This window comes from Prenolepis imparis, unplaced genomic scaffold (assembly GCF_030444845.1).
Source record: "Prenolepis imparis isolate NDT839.2.m4 unplaced genomic scaffold, iyPreImpa1.0 SCAF_9, whole genome shotgun sequence".
Lineage (NCBI taxonomy): Eukaryota > Metazoa > Arthropoda > Insecta > Hymenoptera > Formicidae > Prenolepis > Prenolepis imparis.
The window spans coordinates 3193884-3208992 of record NW_028141167.1 but is presented as its reverse complement, the minus strand read 5'-3'; the positions used below and the strand labels follow the sequence as shown (position 1 = coordinate 3208992).

Below are 15109 nucleotides of genomic sequence, written 5' to 3'. Positions count from 1 at the left end.
ATTATTTCGTATTTTCATGCATATTCTTATTACACGTGATCGATTAGGTTGGTGCACCTGACTGTTCAAAAGAAGACAATATAGTACAAATGTAAATTTGATCAAGCCGTTACAGGTGCCTCTCACGCTTTCATGGATTTCTGAAAGATTGAACATGAAAATCAATCTATCCTTGTATTAAAATTATTATACTCAGCTGTGTGTGAATACAAGATTAAAATGAGCAATCTACGAAGGCGTGCTGACGATTTCACAGATTCCTTGAAGAGTTTTCGTAAGTATATAATAATGCTTTTGTGCTTTACAATTAAAATTTAAGTGTAATATATTGCTAAGCCAGCTTGAAACAGTCTATAATTTATTATTAACAATCTATAATTCACGACACGTATAAATATATGTATAATACAAAGCGTGGGTTTTATATTCTATGTATATATATTTTATATTCACAAGAAACTGTCTATAAATTTATTATGTAAAACGCCAAATTTAGATGTAACATTTTTTTTTTTCATTTTACACTTTTATTATAGGTTAAAATTTGAATATGGTCTAAAATATATAAATATTCTTGTTTACAGATCAGACAGTGTGTGAAGAGAAACAGAATTTGATTGTATCTCAAAGAGATTTAGAGGGCACATCAGATATCAATTCTATAAAAAACCGACAATGTGAAAGTGATATATATAGCTATCGAGGGAATAACGAATCTCGTGCTTCCATTATTATATCAGGAAGATTAGACAATCAGCAATATATTTCATCTGCTAAGTATAAGGATGTCGAGGATAATATCACACATAATGGTAATCAATCTCTATTAAGAGATATATCGGATGAAACATCATATTTATCATTGAAATTTGACTTAAATAAAGGTATTCTATTTCAAGATGAGCAATCAAGCAAGGAAAATCATACTTTTGAAGAATATTCAAATCTTAATTCCAAGTTATCTGAGATTAAAGTTAACAAAAATATTGATCCTTATTACTTGAATAAAAATAAGAATGTAGAGGTACAATGTGATTTAATTAGAGATCGTCCATATTCTGTGTCATCAAGTTCATTGGAAGATGATATATCAAAAAAGAATCAAAATGTAACTAAAGAGCTTCGAAGGTCTAAAAGCTGCAGTACGCTTAATAGTAATTTGAAGAGGGATACAAATCACAATATTAACGCTAGCTACTTTTCTGTAGCATCTACAAATACTCCTACAAGAAAAAGTAGTTGTAAAAAAACTGACATAACTGTTCTGTTTCATGCATTGTCATTGTCATCAGAGCCTTTTCTTTTATCAAACAAGAAGATTGATTCCCATTTTACTGAAGAAGAAGATCATCAGTGTGATTCAACAAACAGCAAGACAAGTTCAAAAGAGCAACTTAATTCTCCTGAATTAAAAGCATTTTCAAATTCATCGGAATATCAAAAGCTGTTGAAAGAGCAGCAAGAACGTTTGTTGAGACGCTTGTCTGCAAACTTCTATAATTCACCCAAAACTTTTACAGAAAGATTATTAACGATTATTGAAGAATCAGTTATGAGTAACGATTCTTGTGCACAATTAGAATATCCAGAAGCTAGCTTATGTAGATTTAATGAAGAAGTTCGAAAAATGTGCAAACTTATAGAGGACGAAACTATTCCAGAATGGCCTCAGTCTCCAAGTATGTCAAAATCAATTTGTAAGAGACGAAGTCTAAAATCTAAATCTCCATCACGGAAATCCCTTAATGCTTTTACATCTCGAGATAAAGGCTTATGTTTAACTACCCCACCTGTTTCTCCTCGACGTAATATTAAAAGTCCGAAGAAAATACGTCGGCGTATGTCAAAAAATATTTCATATAATGTAAAAGGTTCATTGCATGATAACACAAGTACGTTTGAATCTTTAGAGGCATTTTGTGAAAGATTTTATGCTGATGAAAGAGGTGTTCCAAGGGAGAAAAATCCATTAAAGTCTCCCTTGCAAAGTATAGATAATATTTTACGTGTGTGTGAGAATCAAATGGCTTCTTTGGAAGATTCACTTGACATTCGAGAAGAACTCAGGAAATTTCAAACGTTTACCCCGGATTTGGCAAGACAACATAATAATGAAGTACCTGAAGAACAGAATCTTCAATACAGATTGCTTACTCAAGAAAAATGCAATAAGACAAATTTGAAGAAAGTACCTGATACATTTAAGCAATGGACTGGACGTAATAAATCTTATGAAATGATAGAATCAGATGATTTGGAAAATACGCTTATGTATGAAATCGCAAAAAAGAGACAAAGATGTCTCGACACAGCAAAGGTAATGATGGAAATTGACACAAATTCGGAGCCTGGAGAAGCACAAAATATATGCCCAAAGATCGTCATCAGTGAAGCCTCATCGACTAGCGACGCTAAATTCATAGAAACACTAATGTCTGTCAAGAGATATCAAGAATATTTGGAAGAGCACAAATCTATACTGAATTCATTTCAAACTGGATCGTGCAGTGCTTTTAGTACTCTTGACAAAAAATATATCCGAACAAAAGAGATATCTAGAGAAGATGTTGGTACTCACTGTTTAGGAGATAAAGTCAAGATTGCGACATTAGAAGTACCAACAATGAGAAAGAAGAGTACAAGATCTTCATCGCCAAAATGTTCTAATAATATAACTGTTTCAAAGCCAAAATTATTTCTGACTCCTGGAAAGACACCTACTAAGAAAAGCTGCAAGTCAAAGCGTACCTACTTTCCTAATCTAGTGGGTGGAATGAATAAAGAAAAGAAGCTTAATGTTAGTCCGCATCCCAAAAACATTTACCAACAATTAGAAAATTATGATCACGTAGTATCGCCAGTTGGACTGTACATAAAGGGTACGGATCCTCATCTGATAAAAAATTTACGACCTAAAACAGACGAGAAGCTATTAACACCCAGAAAAAAGCAGATTAAGCGGTCACCCAGTCCAAAACTGAAGTTTCAACTATCTTCGAAACTACCAAAAAAGGTAAGCGAGTATTAATAAAGGTATAAATATAATTCACAAGATTGTTTGCGAAATGTATCGAAAATTCATTATGCTTTGCATTATTTCAGACAGTGACTAGAACAGTAGGAGATGAAAATATTGCCGATAACTTTTTACATCCAAAAGTGCATTACAAGCTCCCATCACACGTACGCACGGTATGTAATTTTTGTATCGAAAATCTGATTTGATACACTTAAATTTAAATCATTTAAAATACAATATAACTGTAACAATTTTATTTATAGATAAAAGAAACAGAAGATCGAAAAGTGGGAAATCGGGTAAACGAATTATTGCGTTCGACACAAAATAAAGTCGTGGTTCGACACAAAGGTAATTTACATTAGATTTATAAATCATGGATCAGTGAATTATTTTTGTATACACGAAAATATGTGTATATAGTTTTTCTTTTTTAAAAAGAGTTCATGATCTTAAGAACAAATATATCTATAATTTAATTTTTTTATCATTATTTCAGGTCGAATAAAATCAGTTCAAACAAATTGCTCGAAGCAACCTGAAATTCATTACGATTCCGCAGAAGAATCCGTGCATGTTGAGCAAACAGCTCGTAAAACATACTTTTCTCGCGTACAAAAGAATTAAAGATTGATATTCTAATATGATCTGTTTTAATTTTTTAACTAGAGATTGATGATGCATTATAAAGAATACTACATGTTAATTCATATTTGCGTAAAAGTTTTATTTTATATGTAATATGTAAGATGTTTCATTAAATGTGCAATTTTAATTATTCTCTTTTTATCACGAATTATTTTGCGCTTTTGTGTCATAAAATTATATTTTATTGTTTATCTTGTTTCCTAAAATTTTCTAAAGAGTTTAATCACAATTATAACTATGCTGCACAATTAAATTTCTTATTTTTGCTATATCAACAGCAGAATAAATTTATTTTTCGAACAGCCTGCTTCTTGAAGAGTAAAATGCTATACATAACGAAAATAAGTAATACCGATTCAAAAGTTTATATCAATCTAGATGTCATCATCAATTCTCATTTTTATCTAATGTAGTAAGTATACTGACCTAATTCTTAAGTTTTAGTATTCTATATTCTATATTAATATTGTATTGACTGTTGTTACAGAAATTTGTTGCTCAAAATGCTGCTAAAGACGCCTTAGACGAAGCAGTATAAATCTCGAATGCAAAATAGACGAAGATGGATTATTTTAACGGAAGCTTTCTTAAAACGACAAAGAAAATAAGAGACATAAACCTCGTCATGGAAAAATGGCACGATTAATGGCAAAGGATCGAGTGGAAATGTCTCGTGGAATGAGTCACTGCGCGGAAATCTACAATCGAGCAGTTTTCTACAATGTTCTCTTTCCTTCTCTCGTTATCGGTACGGCGTGTAAAGCGCAATACTGCGTCGTTTCTTGCAATTCTTGCGATTGGTTTAATCCGTCAACGATATGACAGGACCGTCATATCGCAGATCAATAACACTTTCTAGATCTGTGTCAATAACGCGGACATTTAATTTTTAATTATATAAACAGGAAAGAGGTCGTATTCTACGAGGACATATATTATGTGGTTTGCATGTCCTTGATGTGCCATACTTGATCAAATTTTTTTTTTATTTTAAACAATATCCACTTCCTTATGCATATAATTGAAACAAGTTAAGTACGGATAAAAGCGTGAAAGCCATTTTCTATACGAGTAATTTTTATATGTGTCTTCTGCATTAAATACTTAATTTGAATAGAATAAAAAATAATATTTAATGATTACATTATAAGTTATTCTTTAGAGACAATACGATATAAAAGATAAAATATCAGAATAGATTGAAAAATTGAATAGACAGAAAAACAAATTTAAAATTTCTATTAAAAACACATGGGTGTTTATTCAAATGCATACAGAACAGCAGCATCAAATATCAAAAGTGTAACAAGAGGCGTCAATTCGATACATAAGTTTCTCCTTTTATATCTTTTAATCTATTCTGTTTTTATTTTTTGCATCGTATCGCTTTTAAAGTATTGTTTTAACGTGGTCGTGAATTAAATGTTATTTTATATTGACAAATGCGCATTTAATACAGCATTAATTAGGAAAATTACTCGTACGGAAAATAACTTTTACGCATTCGCTATATGCTCTAGTTATTGAATCATTTAGAGAACTATATTTATAAATGTATATATGTTTTCATTTATGTTGACCTGTTCAATAATCATTAGAAAAACCCGTGCCAGCAGAGCTGACCACGACCCTGAGGAGTTGCGCATGGTACGCATGTTGACGATTGCACACGCCGCGCGTTATGCTTGTCAAGTCACTCGGAACCAAGCCCAGCTGTGGTGGGGAATGATCGATAAATTCGAAGCCGCGACATCGTACCGGCAAGTAAGCATTCCACTGCATCTGAGAGCTCGAACCTCGACAAGCGAAGCGACAAGTCAAAGCCGACCAAGATGCCGGGACCAGGATGTGATAAATGCAAGGGTGAGTGTCAGCTCATAAATTCTTAATGGACATTAATAGATAATTTAACACGACATTTCCTCTCAATTGTCACTAATAACTTATAGAGGAGTTTCACTGATATGTAAAATAAGTAGAGATAAATAAGTGAAAAATAAGTAGAAAAAAAAGATCTGTTTTGTATGAAGACGTAAGGCAATCGATTTCTAATTATCTGTGATTCGACAATGCATTGTTAATGTACTATTGCGCAATTTTTGAAATTTGTACGCGGTTTTTAAATATTTTTATAATTGGAGTTGTATTATACATCTAGTTTCGAATGAGATCGTTACATTCATACAATATTTTCATTTATTACAGACAAATGCAAGGATTGCAAGTGCGGTGACAACTGCTCGTGTTGCGACTCGGGAAGCAAAGGTAATATTAGAAATTAGTTCATTAGTCGTTTGCTCGATTGCGCAATTTGCTATTTGTTCATTATTGTGTTTATATATATATGACAAATTATTTTTAATTATGATTGTAGTTAAATTGTCTTGCTCGTTTTTACTTATATTGTATCAAAAATATATATTGTATCAAAAAATGTCTTTAGAGCATAATATATGTCAACCGTTAAAAATAACTCGGATCAATAACTGTACTATTTTTATTTTTCATCTCGGACAATGACTGGCTAATAACGGTCGATACCGGTTCATCGTACAACTTAGCATCGTACATCGTAATTTCACGGACTTGTAATATGATTTTATTGCGTGGCACAATTTCACGCAACTCGAAGCTACTCGAAGCTTCGACGCGACTCTCGGTCATTTCGATAATTACACATAATAAAATGAGTAACGATTTCTCGGAATACTGTGTACCATTTTCCTGCTTATATTTTATCTTTTTCTCCGTCAATTTTATTTTTACAATTTTACGATTTATGCAATTTATGTTTAAATTACGCAGCAAATTAACATGTATTAAAAATGGAAATATTTTTGGCCAAAGTAGTCGGTATTGTGAGAGTTTTTTTTAATTTTAATTATTTAAAATTATTTAAAGATTATCTATTTTATGAGGTTTATATATAAACATTTTTCCCTCTTTTTTTTTTTAATTAAAAAAAGTATATTTAAAACAATGCAGATAAATAACTTATATTCTTTTTCTTTTTACAGACCAATGTGGCTGCAAGACGGGTGGACAATGCACGTGCAAATCTACTTGCACTTGTTAATTAATAACAAAAATATCATATATAATCTATACTAAAAATGATAAACTAGTAATACATTAAAGTAAATCCAATATGTAGATAAAATTTGGAGTACTTTAATATTATCAAAGTAGATTTTATGCTTTATAAAATTTATATGTAATGTGAATTTTTGCCAGATGAACAGTTAATAATTTAATAAAATTAATAGATTTTTATAAAATAGAACAATTTTATTTTATTGCTGTAAATGCATTTCCTATTCTTTTGTGCTATGATAAAAAGAAGATTTTTATATAATATATTACCCAAGGAAATTATAAAGTTAATATTTAATTCTCTCTATATTAATTTGCGTTCAAATTTAAACAGAAACTCTGTTAGTAAGAAGAAGAAAAAGAGTATTCTATATTTAATCTTAATCTAATCTCAATGATCTATATAGCGATAACTCATAAAATAATATCTATCGTTGCAACTAGCTTTGCTGATATTCACACATTTTTATTCAGGAAATATGATCGAGTATACGATGTCTCAAAACTACGGAATGTGTTCCAAACATTAAAAATTGTATAGCACATATAAAATAGATGTTACGTGCAAAATAAAATTATGAATTGCAAAATAAAATGTTATCAATATTTATGGAGACTCTCTGGTCTCTGTACGATATTTTTTCTTTATGTTCTCTCTTTTAATATTTGAATATATATATTTGTCTTGTTTCAAATACAAATATTTCTGAAGATTGTAAGCAAAATAAATCAAACAGATTTTATCTCTATATTAAATACTCACTGATAAAGCCATCCTGTAGAATCCGTTTTACTTTGAACGCGTCTCCATAGTTTAATATATTACTGTAATGATTAAAATTATATATATATATTATATATTGTAAAGTATTGTAACGTATTAAATATCGCTGTTTTATTACACTTACATTACACTTCTACATGTCCAGAGTTGATTGAAATTGACTTTGTATATTATTTTTTTCGTCAAAGTGCGGCGATAATGCATTCGATCATTAACAAGTCGTATATATTGTATGTATATAATTACTTACATTTTAATTATAAAATTGACAGGAATTTTGCCAGAATTGGTCGATTAAATTACTGTCAGTTTTTTAATTATCGTCTGGTGACCTTGCAATTTGATATCGCTATTTTAATTATACTTTTTATAATAATTCGTTTATATATATATATATATATATATATATATATATTTTGCGATTACTTTTAATATTTTATATCTATTCTCTTCGTTCTTTGTTTTCCCTCCAATTACTAGGGTTGTGGTCGGGATGACGTTAGAAATGCTTGAAAGCGTTGATTAATCATTAATCAATTAAAACAAATGAATAAAAATTTCTTTATCCTGATTGGTTAATTTGTGAAGCGTCTGTAGCGTCTCCCCGAGCGCTTCAGGGCTGCGTTCGGAAACGTCACCCGAGTGCATTCCCTCTCTTTCTATATCACTGAGAGAGAAATGATATAGAAAGAGAGGGAATGCACTCAGTGACGTTTCCGAACGCAACCCAGGTGCGAGTAAAGCGAGACTTGATTGCTGCGCTGTGATTGGTTCGCTACTATCGATACTATCGATAGTGCGAAATTGCGATTCTCGAAGTGCGCCCACTGCGATAGATTTTAAACCGTCGCCACGTCCAAGTACGGGTGCATCACAACGAAGAGAGTCGTACTCGCGATCCGCTCCGTGTTTTCCGCGAATATATCACTGTCTCCAAGTGATTTGCGCCCGAATATCTGCCTCGCGAGTGTTTCGTTAAGTGTTGGCAGTTCGTCGTGGTATGTTGAGTGCCGTGTATACTCACGATCGCTGCAATAACGCGATATCGCGACCTCGGCGTTCCGTTCGCCCGTTATGGCGGATCGATGACGATCTCTTCCGAATCCGTCCCCCGCGATTTCTCGCTATTTCTACCAAAAGTGAGTAGCGAGTGTTTCATAAAGTGCGTCGGGAGTTCGTCGAATGCCGGGTATAGTAACGATCGCTGCGATAACGCCACATATCGGCGTTCCATTGATCCGTGTCGGCTTCATCCGGATCGATGAAGATTTCTTCCGAATCCGCGATCTCTGCCAAAATAAGTGAATCTCGCGCACGAATATCTTTATATCGCCGGTGATTCGTGAAATGTCGGGAGTTTGTCGCGAAATCGGCGATCTACGAAGGGAGAAACATAACCTAACCAACGAATCTTCGCATACATCAACAGGTATTTATGTATAACTTTATATTCTTGTTTTGTGATTGAATGCATAGTATTTCCTTGATGATCCCCCCCCCCTCCCCCCCGAACCCCGTTACACGAACATTGGATCCATCTCAATTGAGGGCCACTTCGACCAACTCTGATTAACTTTAATCGACGATTAAACTATATATCTTTGTCTCTTTTTTAAGAATGTATCTGAAAAGAGACAAATATACAGTTTAATCGTCAATTAAAGTTAATCAGAGTTTAAGACTGCATTGGGAAACATCATCCGAGTGCATTCCCTCTATCATTTCTCTCATATTGTCAGTGATATAGAAAGAGAGGGAATGCACTCGTGATGTTTCCGAATGCAGCCTAAACAGTAATCTATTACTTGTTCACCGTTCAATGGTATACATCTACTCTTCTTTACCTTTATGCGGTAATCATATATTTATGATAACTAATTTGTGAGTAATTTACCGACTGTGAAAAATGTGTTTTTAATATATACACTCTTGAATCGATTCGTCAAATATTAATTCGAAAATTTTTTTGTCAAATTTTTATGTTTTAAATAGCTCAAATAATAAAAAGAAAAAAAAAAGTAATATTACATTTCTCTACGATCATGTTGTACGATTTTAAACATATAACAATATAATATAACAATATAATATATTGATAATTACAATATTAATAATATATTATATATAAATATTAATTTTATTTATATTTTTACATTTTAAATTTCATATTTACTATTCTTCTCTATATATTTCCGCTATTTAATTAGAACGTTCAAGATGATATGAAACGCTTGTCAAAGCGCGATCATTATAACGCGATGACATCAAATCGTTGCGGACAAATTAAATGAGCAATTAGTCACGCGAATATAATGAATCATATATAAAGCGAAGCAATTACTTTGAACAATATTCGTAACCTATTATTAAAATGTAGCTTTTATGCTTAATTAAATTAAGTAAAAAAAAGTAAAACAAGTAAAAAAAAGTAATGATGTAATAATGTAATGTAAAATCTTTCTATGAGCCTTAAAAGAGAACAAGTAATAAATTACTAAAATTTATAAATAATAATTTGATAATCAAGGCAAAATATTTTTAAAACGTTTTTAATGTTTAAATTTTGAAAAGATATGAACGCCAATTTAAATTTTAACAGAAAAAAATTATTTTTGTAGCTAATAGGTAGGAAATATTGTGTTGATCAAATATATCTATTTTTCGTTATACTTACTTTTACTGTACTTTACACGCTATATGAAATTATTTTATATATTATAATTCGATTTCTGCTCATAATTCTTATAAATTTTTGCAAGCATCGAAAAGTAATACAACTGTTTTTGAAAAATCAGATTTAATGTTGATTGCGAATTTATTTCGGATTTATCTACCGTTTGTTGTGTAATGCCATGATTATTATTATTCTTTATTACCTGTCAAATATTATAACAAGCTATACGAAGCACAACAGATCAATTAATAATTTAATCTTTACATATAAACTGTTGGTTTACGCGGCATTGTATATATTTTGGATTATTGTCCAATAGCACGGATCAAATAATTTTTGTTGCAATATAAATACGCATCACATTACTTTATACAGAAAATCCCGTATTATATATACATCGATAATATTAGAAATTAAATCAGTAATAATGGTTATTATATCAATATCGGAATATTAATATCTTTTGTATACTAAACGATAGAAAATGAAATTTTAGCGAATATAAAATTATAAATATAATTAATAGCTTTTGAATATCTAAACAAAATTCATTCCTGAATTAAGTTTAGATGAGTGTTGTTTTAATAAAATTTTAATTCGAAAAAGAGCTTAAGTATTAGAATCAACCTTAAAAAGAATTGAGTTACAAAAAAGTCAAATTTAATTTAATAATAACTCGTCTTTAAATTACTTGAATTTAATTATTTATCGATTAATGCCAGTCGTTTATTTATACATTGACTACCTGTAATATGTTGATAAAAATAAGGAATCGATATTAGGGTTTTAGAGACAACGGTGCGCCTTTAATTGATAACCTGATTAATTATGCATTCGGTTTTCGAGCGCAACATCACTTGGTCAGCTCAAACAAGAGTGGCAAGCCGTCCGGAATGTGGCATGCAAAGTGCAGCTTGCGTGCGAAACGGCTGTGACCTAACGTAGCTTTCGCTAAAAGCGCTTAAATTTATAATGGTCTGGTGTTATCGGTCGGTCGTTCGCAAACAGCGCGACAGATCGAATTTAAGAATATCCCGAAAGAGATTTCGTTACGAAAAAATGTTCCGCCTCGTATTTATTGGAATTTATTGCCGCAATTCGTGACGATTGCCACTTTTTCTTGCAAGTTTTATCTCTATTGATCTAACAATAAGATTATAAATGTAATATGATTGATATAATGTTGCCCCGAAATATATTTAGAAATTTTTTACACATATCTATATACATAGATTAAAGGTGAGTTTTTTTGTTCGAAAAATCTCTATATAATAATGGAAATGCATTTATGATGTCTAACAAAACATGTATACGATAATCTTCTATTCTACACTGAGTGAGAAAAAAAAGTTGTTAACTTGACTAAATCGTTCAACTAATTATTATTTTGTTAATTGAACATATAGAAATATTTAAATTAAATACAACATATTAAATCTAACATAACGTATATTTGACTTAAATATTTATATATATGTTCAATTAATAAAATAGTAATTAGTTGAACAATTTAATCAAGTTAACAACTTTTTTCTCAGTGCATTTTTATCAAGATTTACTTCGCTCTTTATTGTCTATTTTATGCTTATATCTTGAAGAACGTGAACCGGGAGCACTCGGGAGGGCAAACGATATGATTAAGACCTAACTCCGAAAAGCGAAGTCTATTCGCTCGCCTTTTTCGTCAGTTCGTCGCGATATTACAATGGGAAAAGAAATTATGGGAAGTTATATAACTGCGATTTGTATCGCGAGCGGAAAAGAAAGCGAGAGAGAAAGAGATGTATTAAGGCGCGGAAAAATTGTAAAGAAATTCGACGGTCGTCGAGGGAGTGGCAACTTCTCGCGAAGCCGCGACTTCAGCAGGAGAGTCGTTAACGACACCCCGTGCGGCTTTAAGAACTAATATTTCCATCATTGTTAGCTTTTATGGCGCGCCGGAGTCGCGACTCGTATCGTTCGCCTGCAAAGAAAACGTGCGCCCGTCGTTGTCGAGACTCTGTTCGGACGGGTTGGCCTGAATACGTAATAATACCAGGGCTTTTAGTGAAAGTGCACACATGCATGTAAAGTAAAAATTATATTCTATAATCAGAGACTAATTCCAACTCAAATAAAAATAAAAATCAGTCCGCATCGAGTTGAAAGAAGGCCAGTATTGAAATATTCTAAAATTTGTTTAAGCTGTTCCTAAATTCAAAATATATTCTAAATTCTAATAAAAAACATTTAATTATAATCATTATAATTTATATATTGCAAATTAACAGAAAACGCGAAATATTTTGCAAGTGACTATTTATATCAAGTGAGAGAATATATATACATACATATATTAACGTTTAACTGACAAAATGATAAAGATACAAGAGCTGATAAATTTTGTAGAAAGCAATTTCGCGTATTAGGCTATTCGCAGCACGTGGATGCGAGACTCAATGTAGGGAGCTCGTAGGTGAGATCGTTAGCGCAAAGGGTGTGACTTGGCATTGTGTCCCGAAGTATGTCTTAAGTGTTAGTTTATTGTTACCCGCACCCGGTGGGCAGACTACCCTTACATATTTAAGACGACCCATTAGCGTCTAGTGACGCTTACGTTGCGAAACGTCGCGAAGTACGGTCTTATGTTATATCTTCGTCTAGTTTCGATAGGCTCCAGGACGCATAACAGAACGCACATTCGGCATAATTACGCACTGACAGCTACGTAGCTAACACGCTTGATTGATGATTATCCTTCGATCCAATCAATCAATTCAACTTCGCGGAATGTAGGCAATTTCATGCTTATCGATAATTGATTCTCTTAAAGCGACAGATAATTAATAAATTAATTTAATACAAGACACTTGCATACGAAAATGAAAGAAATATAAAAAATATTAATCTTTCCAAGTATTTAATAATTATTAAGTATTTAAATTATTAAATAAATTATAATTATTATTAGTTACAATTAATAATTTGAAATTGATTTGAAATTGATTTTTCTTTGCATACAACCATTATATCTGTAAAGTTTAATTAAGTATTATTAATTACACACGCAGAGGACATCTTATATACAATTTATTTTGACATTATAATTAAAGCAGATTTCGCAAGACTTCTTCAACAAGTTTCAAAATATATTAAATATAAAATTAATAAAGATGCGAGAAACGCCAGTTAATTACATACAATCTATTTTATTTTTTAATTTATAAAAATTCAGTTTCATCTCATTGCTCGTAATTGAAGCAAGTACAAAGTATGATTTAAAGAAAAATTTGTCATAGACTAAAAGGATTGTTTTTCGCGGCATCTTTGCAAGTAAGTCTCGCGAAATCCTTGCAAATCAGGATCATAAGGGAACGATGGTAGCGGTAATCTTAGCGACCGAGAATGCGCGGTAGGCGGACTCATTAAACTTTTCGTCGTTTCGTCCTTCGGAGAATCGTGTCGGGAGTAACGGCTCCCACGGGAACAGGCAGTGTGGCGCGATTATACAGACCGCTCCTTTTCGGAGGAGAGGGAAATGATTATACGGCCACGTAAAGAAGAAGGGTTAAAACGGCATATCCTTGTTCTCTCTCTTTCTCTTTCTGTCTTTCTCTCTCTTGCTCTTCTTCTCTTTCTCTGCTCTCAGAGAGAGAATTCGAATGCTCGAACGAGGGAGGACTCGCGCGCGAGAGGAAGAGCCGAGGAGAAAACGAGAGAGGATCATCTCGCCCGAGACTCCCCCTTCTCCGTCGACAAGCCATCCCGTTTGTTGCCTTTGTCGCGGCCGTCCGCCGGGCCCAATCGCACGAAATTAATGTCTCGCCATTATTAGCAGAAGTTAGCCGACTACGAAGAAGTTGCCACGCCACGGGTGTACTTTCGGGCGACAGGCAGGGGGGGATAAAAATAGAGAGTCGAGTGGAGTTATAACTTCTGGCCTCTGATCGCGCGTTCGCTCCTGTCGCGCCATGTTTCTTCGTTAATGCAATTGCCTGTCGGCGAGAGGTCCTCGGATTAGATGACACACGAGACTCGCATCTTCTCTTCGACCAACGCGCGCTCTTTTTATCCTCGTCGAACGCGCTTTTAAAGCTGTATCATGCTATCGTGAAAAGAAATAGAAAAATGGAAATGTGAAGAGAGAGAATGTTTTTTTAAAAATTTCTATATTTAATTTTTCTCATTAAAACTTTTATAATTTAGGAATTATAAAAATCAGTTTAGATATATTTCATAAAGTAACTTTTTTTAACGTTGCGAAAAAAGAACTTCAATACGTGATAGAGCTTTTAAGATTTTTTGCCACGGCGACAGATATGTGATGCTGTGGTTGCTTGGCATCATCTGTATCAATTCCAAGCACGGAAGTGCTTACATGGTATAATGTCCCCTAACGCAATGTAATGTCCTTGTAGATGAAAAAATAACTGTTCGAGTGTCGTAATTAAAGCGCGACGCTGGAAAACGTCTCGCTCACCCCTTCGCGGTGGATAATACACCGAGAACTAGTCGTTACCATAAATTCTTAATCCGAATCGACGGTAAAACTGAAAGTTAACCAAGTTCGGTACCATTAGCCGTAACAATGCCCGCAGTAAGTTCTTACGGTAACGATGCTGTAACGACGGTTTCCGGAGCGTGGCAATTTCTCGCGATAAAGTTACCGATGGGACCTACAAGAATTAAACTCGCCCGAAGGGGGCTAGATCGGCGACGGTGCAGCGAGCGTCAAATAGGTATTAAATTTTAAAGTCTTTTATACAATGGCAATCTTTCGTTTAATTGTCCGATGGAAGAATTGTCAGTTTTGAGTTTAATTTTAAAAATAAAAACAATCTTTTCTTCTATCTCTATTATTGAATATTATTAAGAGTTTTTGAATATGATATTTTCATTCGTAATTTATCGG

The 15109-nt window shown here is 32.7% G+C and overlaps 2 protein-coding genes across 10 annotated transcripts in view; both read left to right on the top strand.

The window, feature by feature from the left end:
- Positions 1–86: 86 nt before the first annotated feature.
- Positions 87–7667, top strand: LOC145940626 (uncharacterized). Of its 7 annotated transcripts, none has more exons than XM_083045977.1 (9): positions 87–274; positions 585–812; positions 900–3013; positions 3103–3192; positions 3283–3370; positions 3519–4415; positions 5266–5530; positions 5873–5932; positions 6685–7667. In XM_083045977.1, exons 1-6 carry the CDS (start codon positions 220–222, stop codon positions 3644–3646), a joined length of 2703 nt encoding a protein of 900 aa, XP_082902103.1. In that variant the 5' UTR covers positions 87–219; the 3' UTR covers positions 3647–4415; positions 5266–5530; positions 5873–5932; positions 6685–7667. The 7 variants fall into 7 exon arrangements, with proteins under 7 accessions (XP_082902103.1, XP_082902102.1, XP_082902098.1 ...); XM_083045976.1 differs by having other exon boundaries at positions 885–3013; XM_083045972.1 differs by having other exon boundaries at positions 585–3013; positions 3519–4079; positions 4155–4415.
- A 472-nt stretch (positions 7668–8139) lies between these two features.
- The window catches only part of LOC145940633 (uncharacterized), a 211464-nt gene continuing 204494 nt past the window's right edge, over positions 8140–15109 (top strand). The window contains exon 1 of one of the 3 annotated variants that reach the window (XM_083045992.1): positions 8140–8973. The gene's annotated coding sequence lies outside the window, so the exon portion shown is untranslated. The remainder of the gene's footprint in view (positions 8974–15109) is intronic. The other 2 variants (XR_014426052.1, XM_083045993.1) reach the window with 2 other exon arrangements.

Coding starts and splice junctions, on each gene's coding strand:
- LOC145940626 (XM_083045972.1), top strand. CDS start 220: ATGAGCAATCTACGAAGGCGTGCTGACGATTTCACAGATTCCTTGAAG. Junction 3,014..3,102: donor CTTCGAAACTACCAAAAAAG/GTAAGCGAGTAT, acceptor GCATTATTTCAG/ACAGTGACTAGAACAGTAGG. Junction 3,371..3,518: donor AGTCGTGGTTCGACACAAAG/GTAATTTACATT, acceptor TCATTATTTCAG/GTCGAATAAAATCAGTTCAA.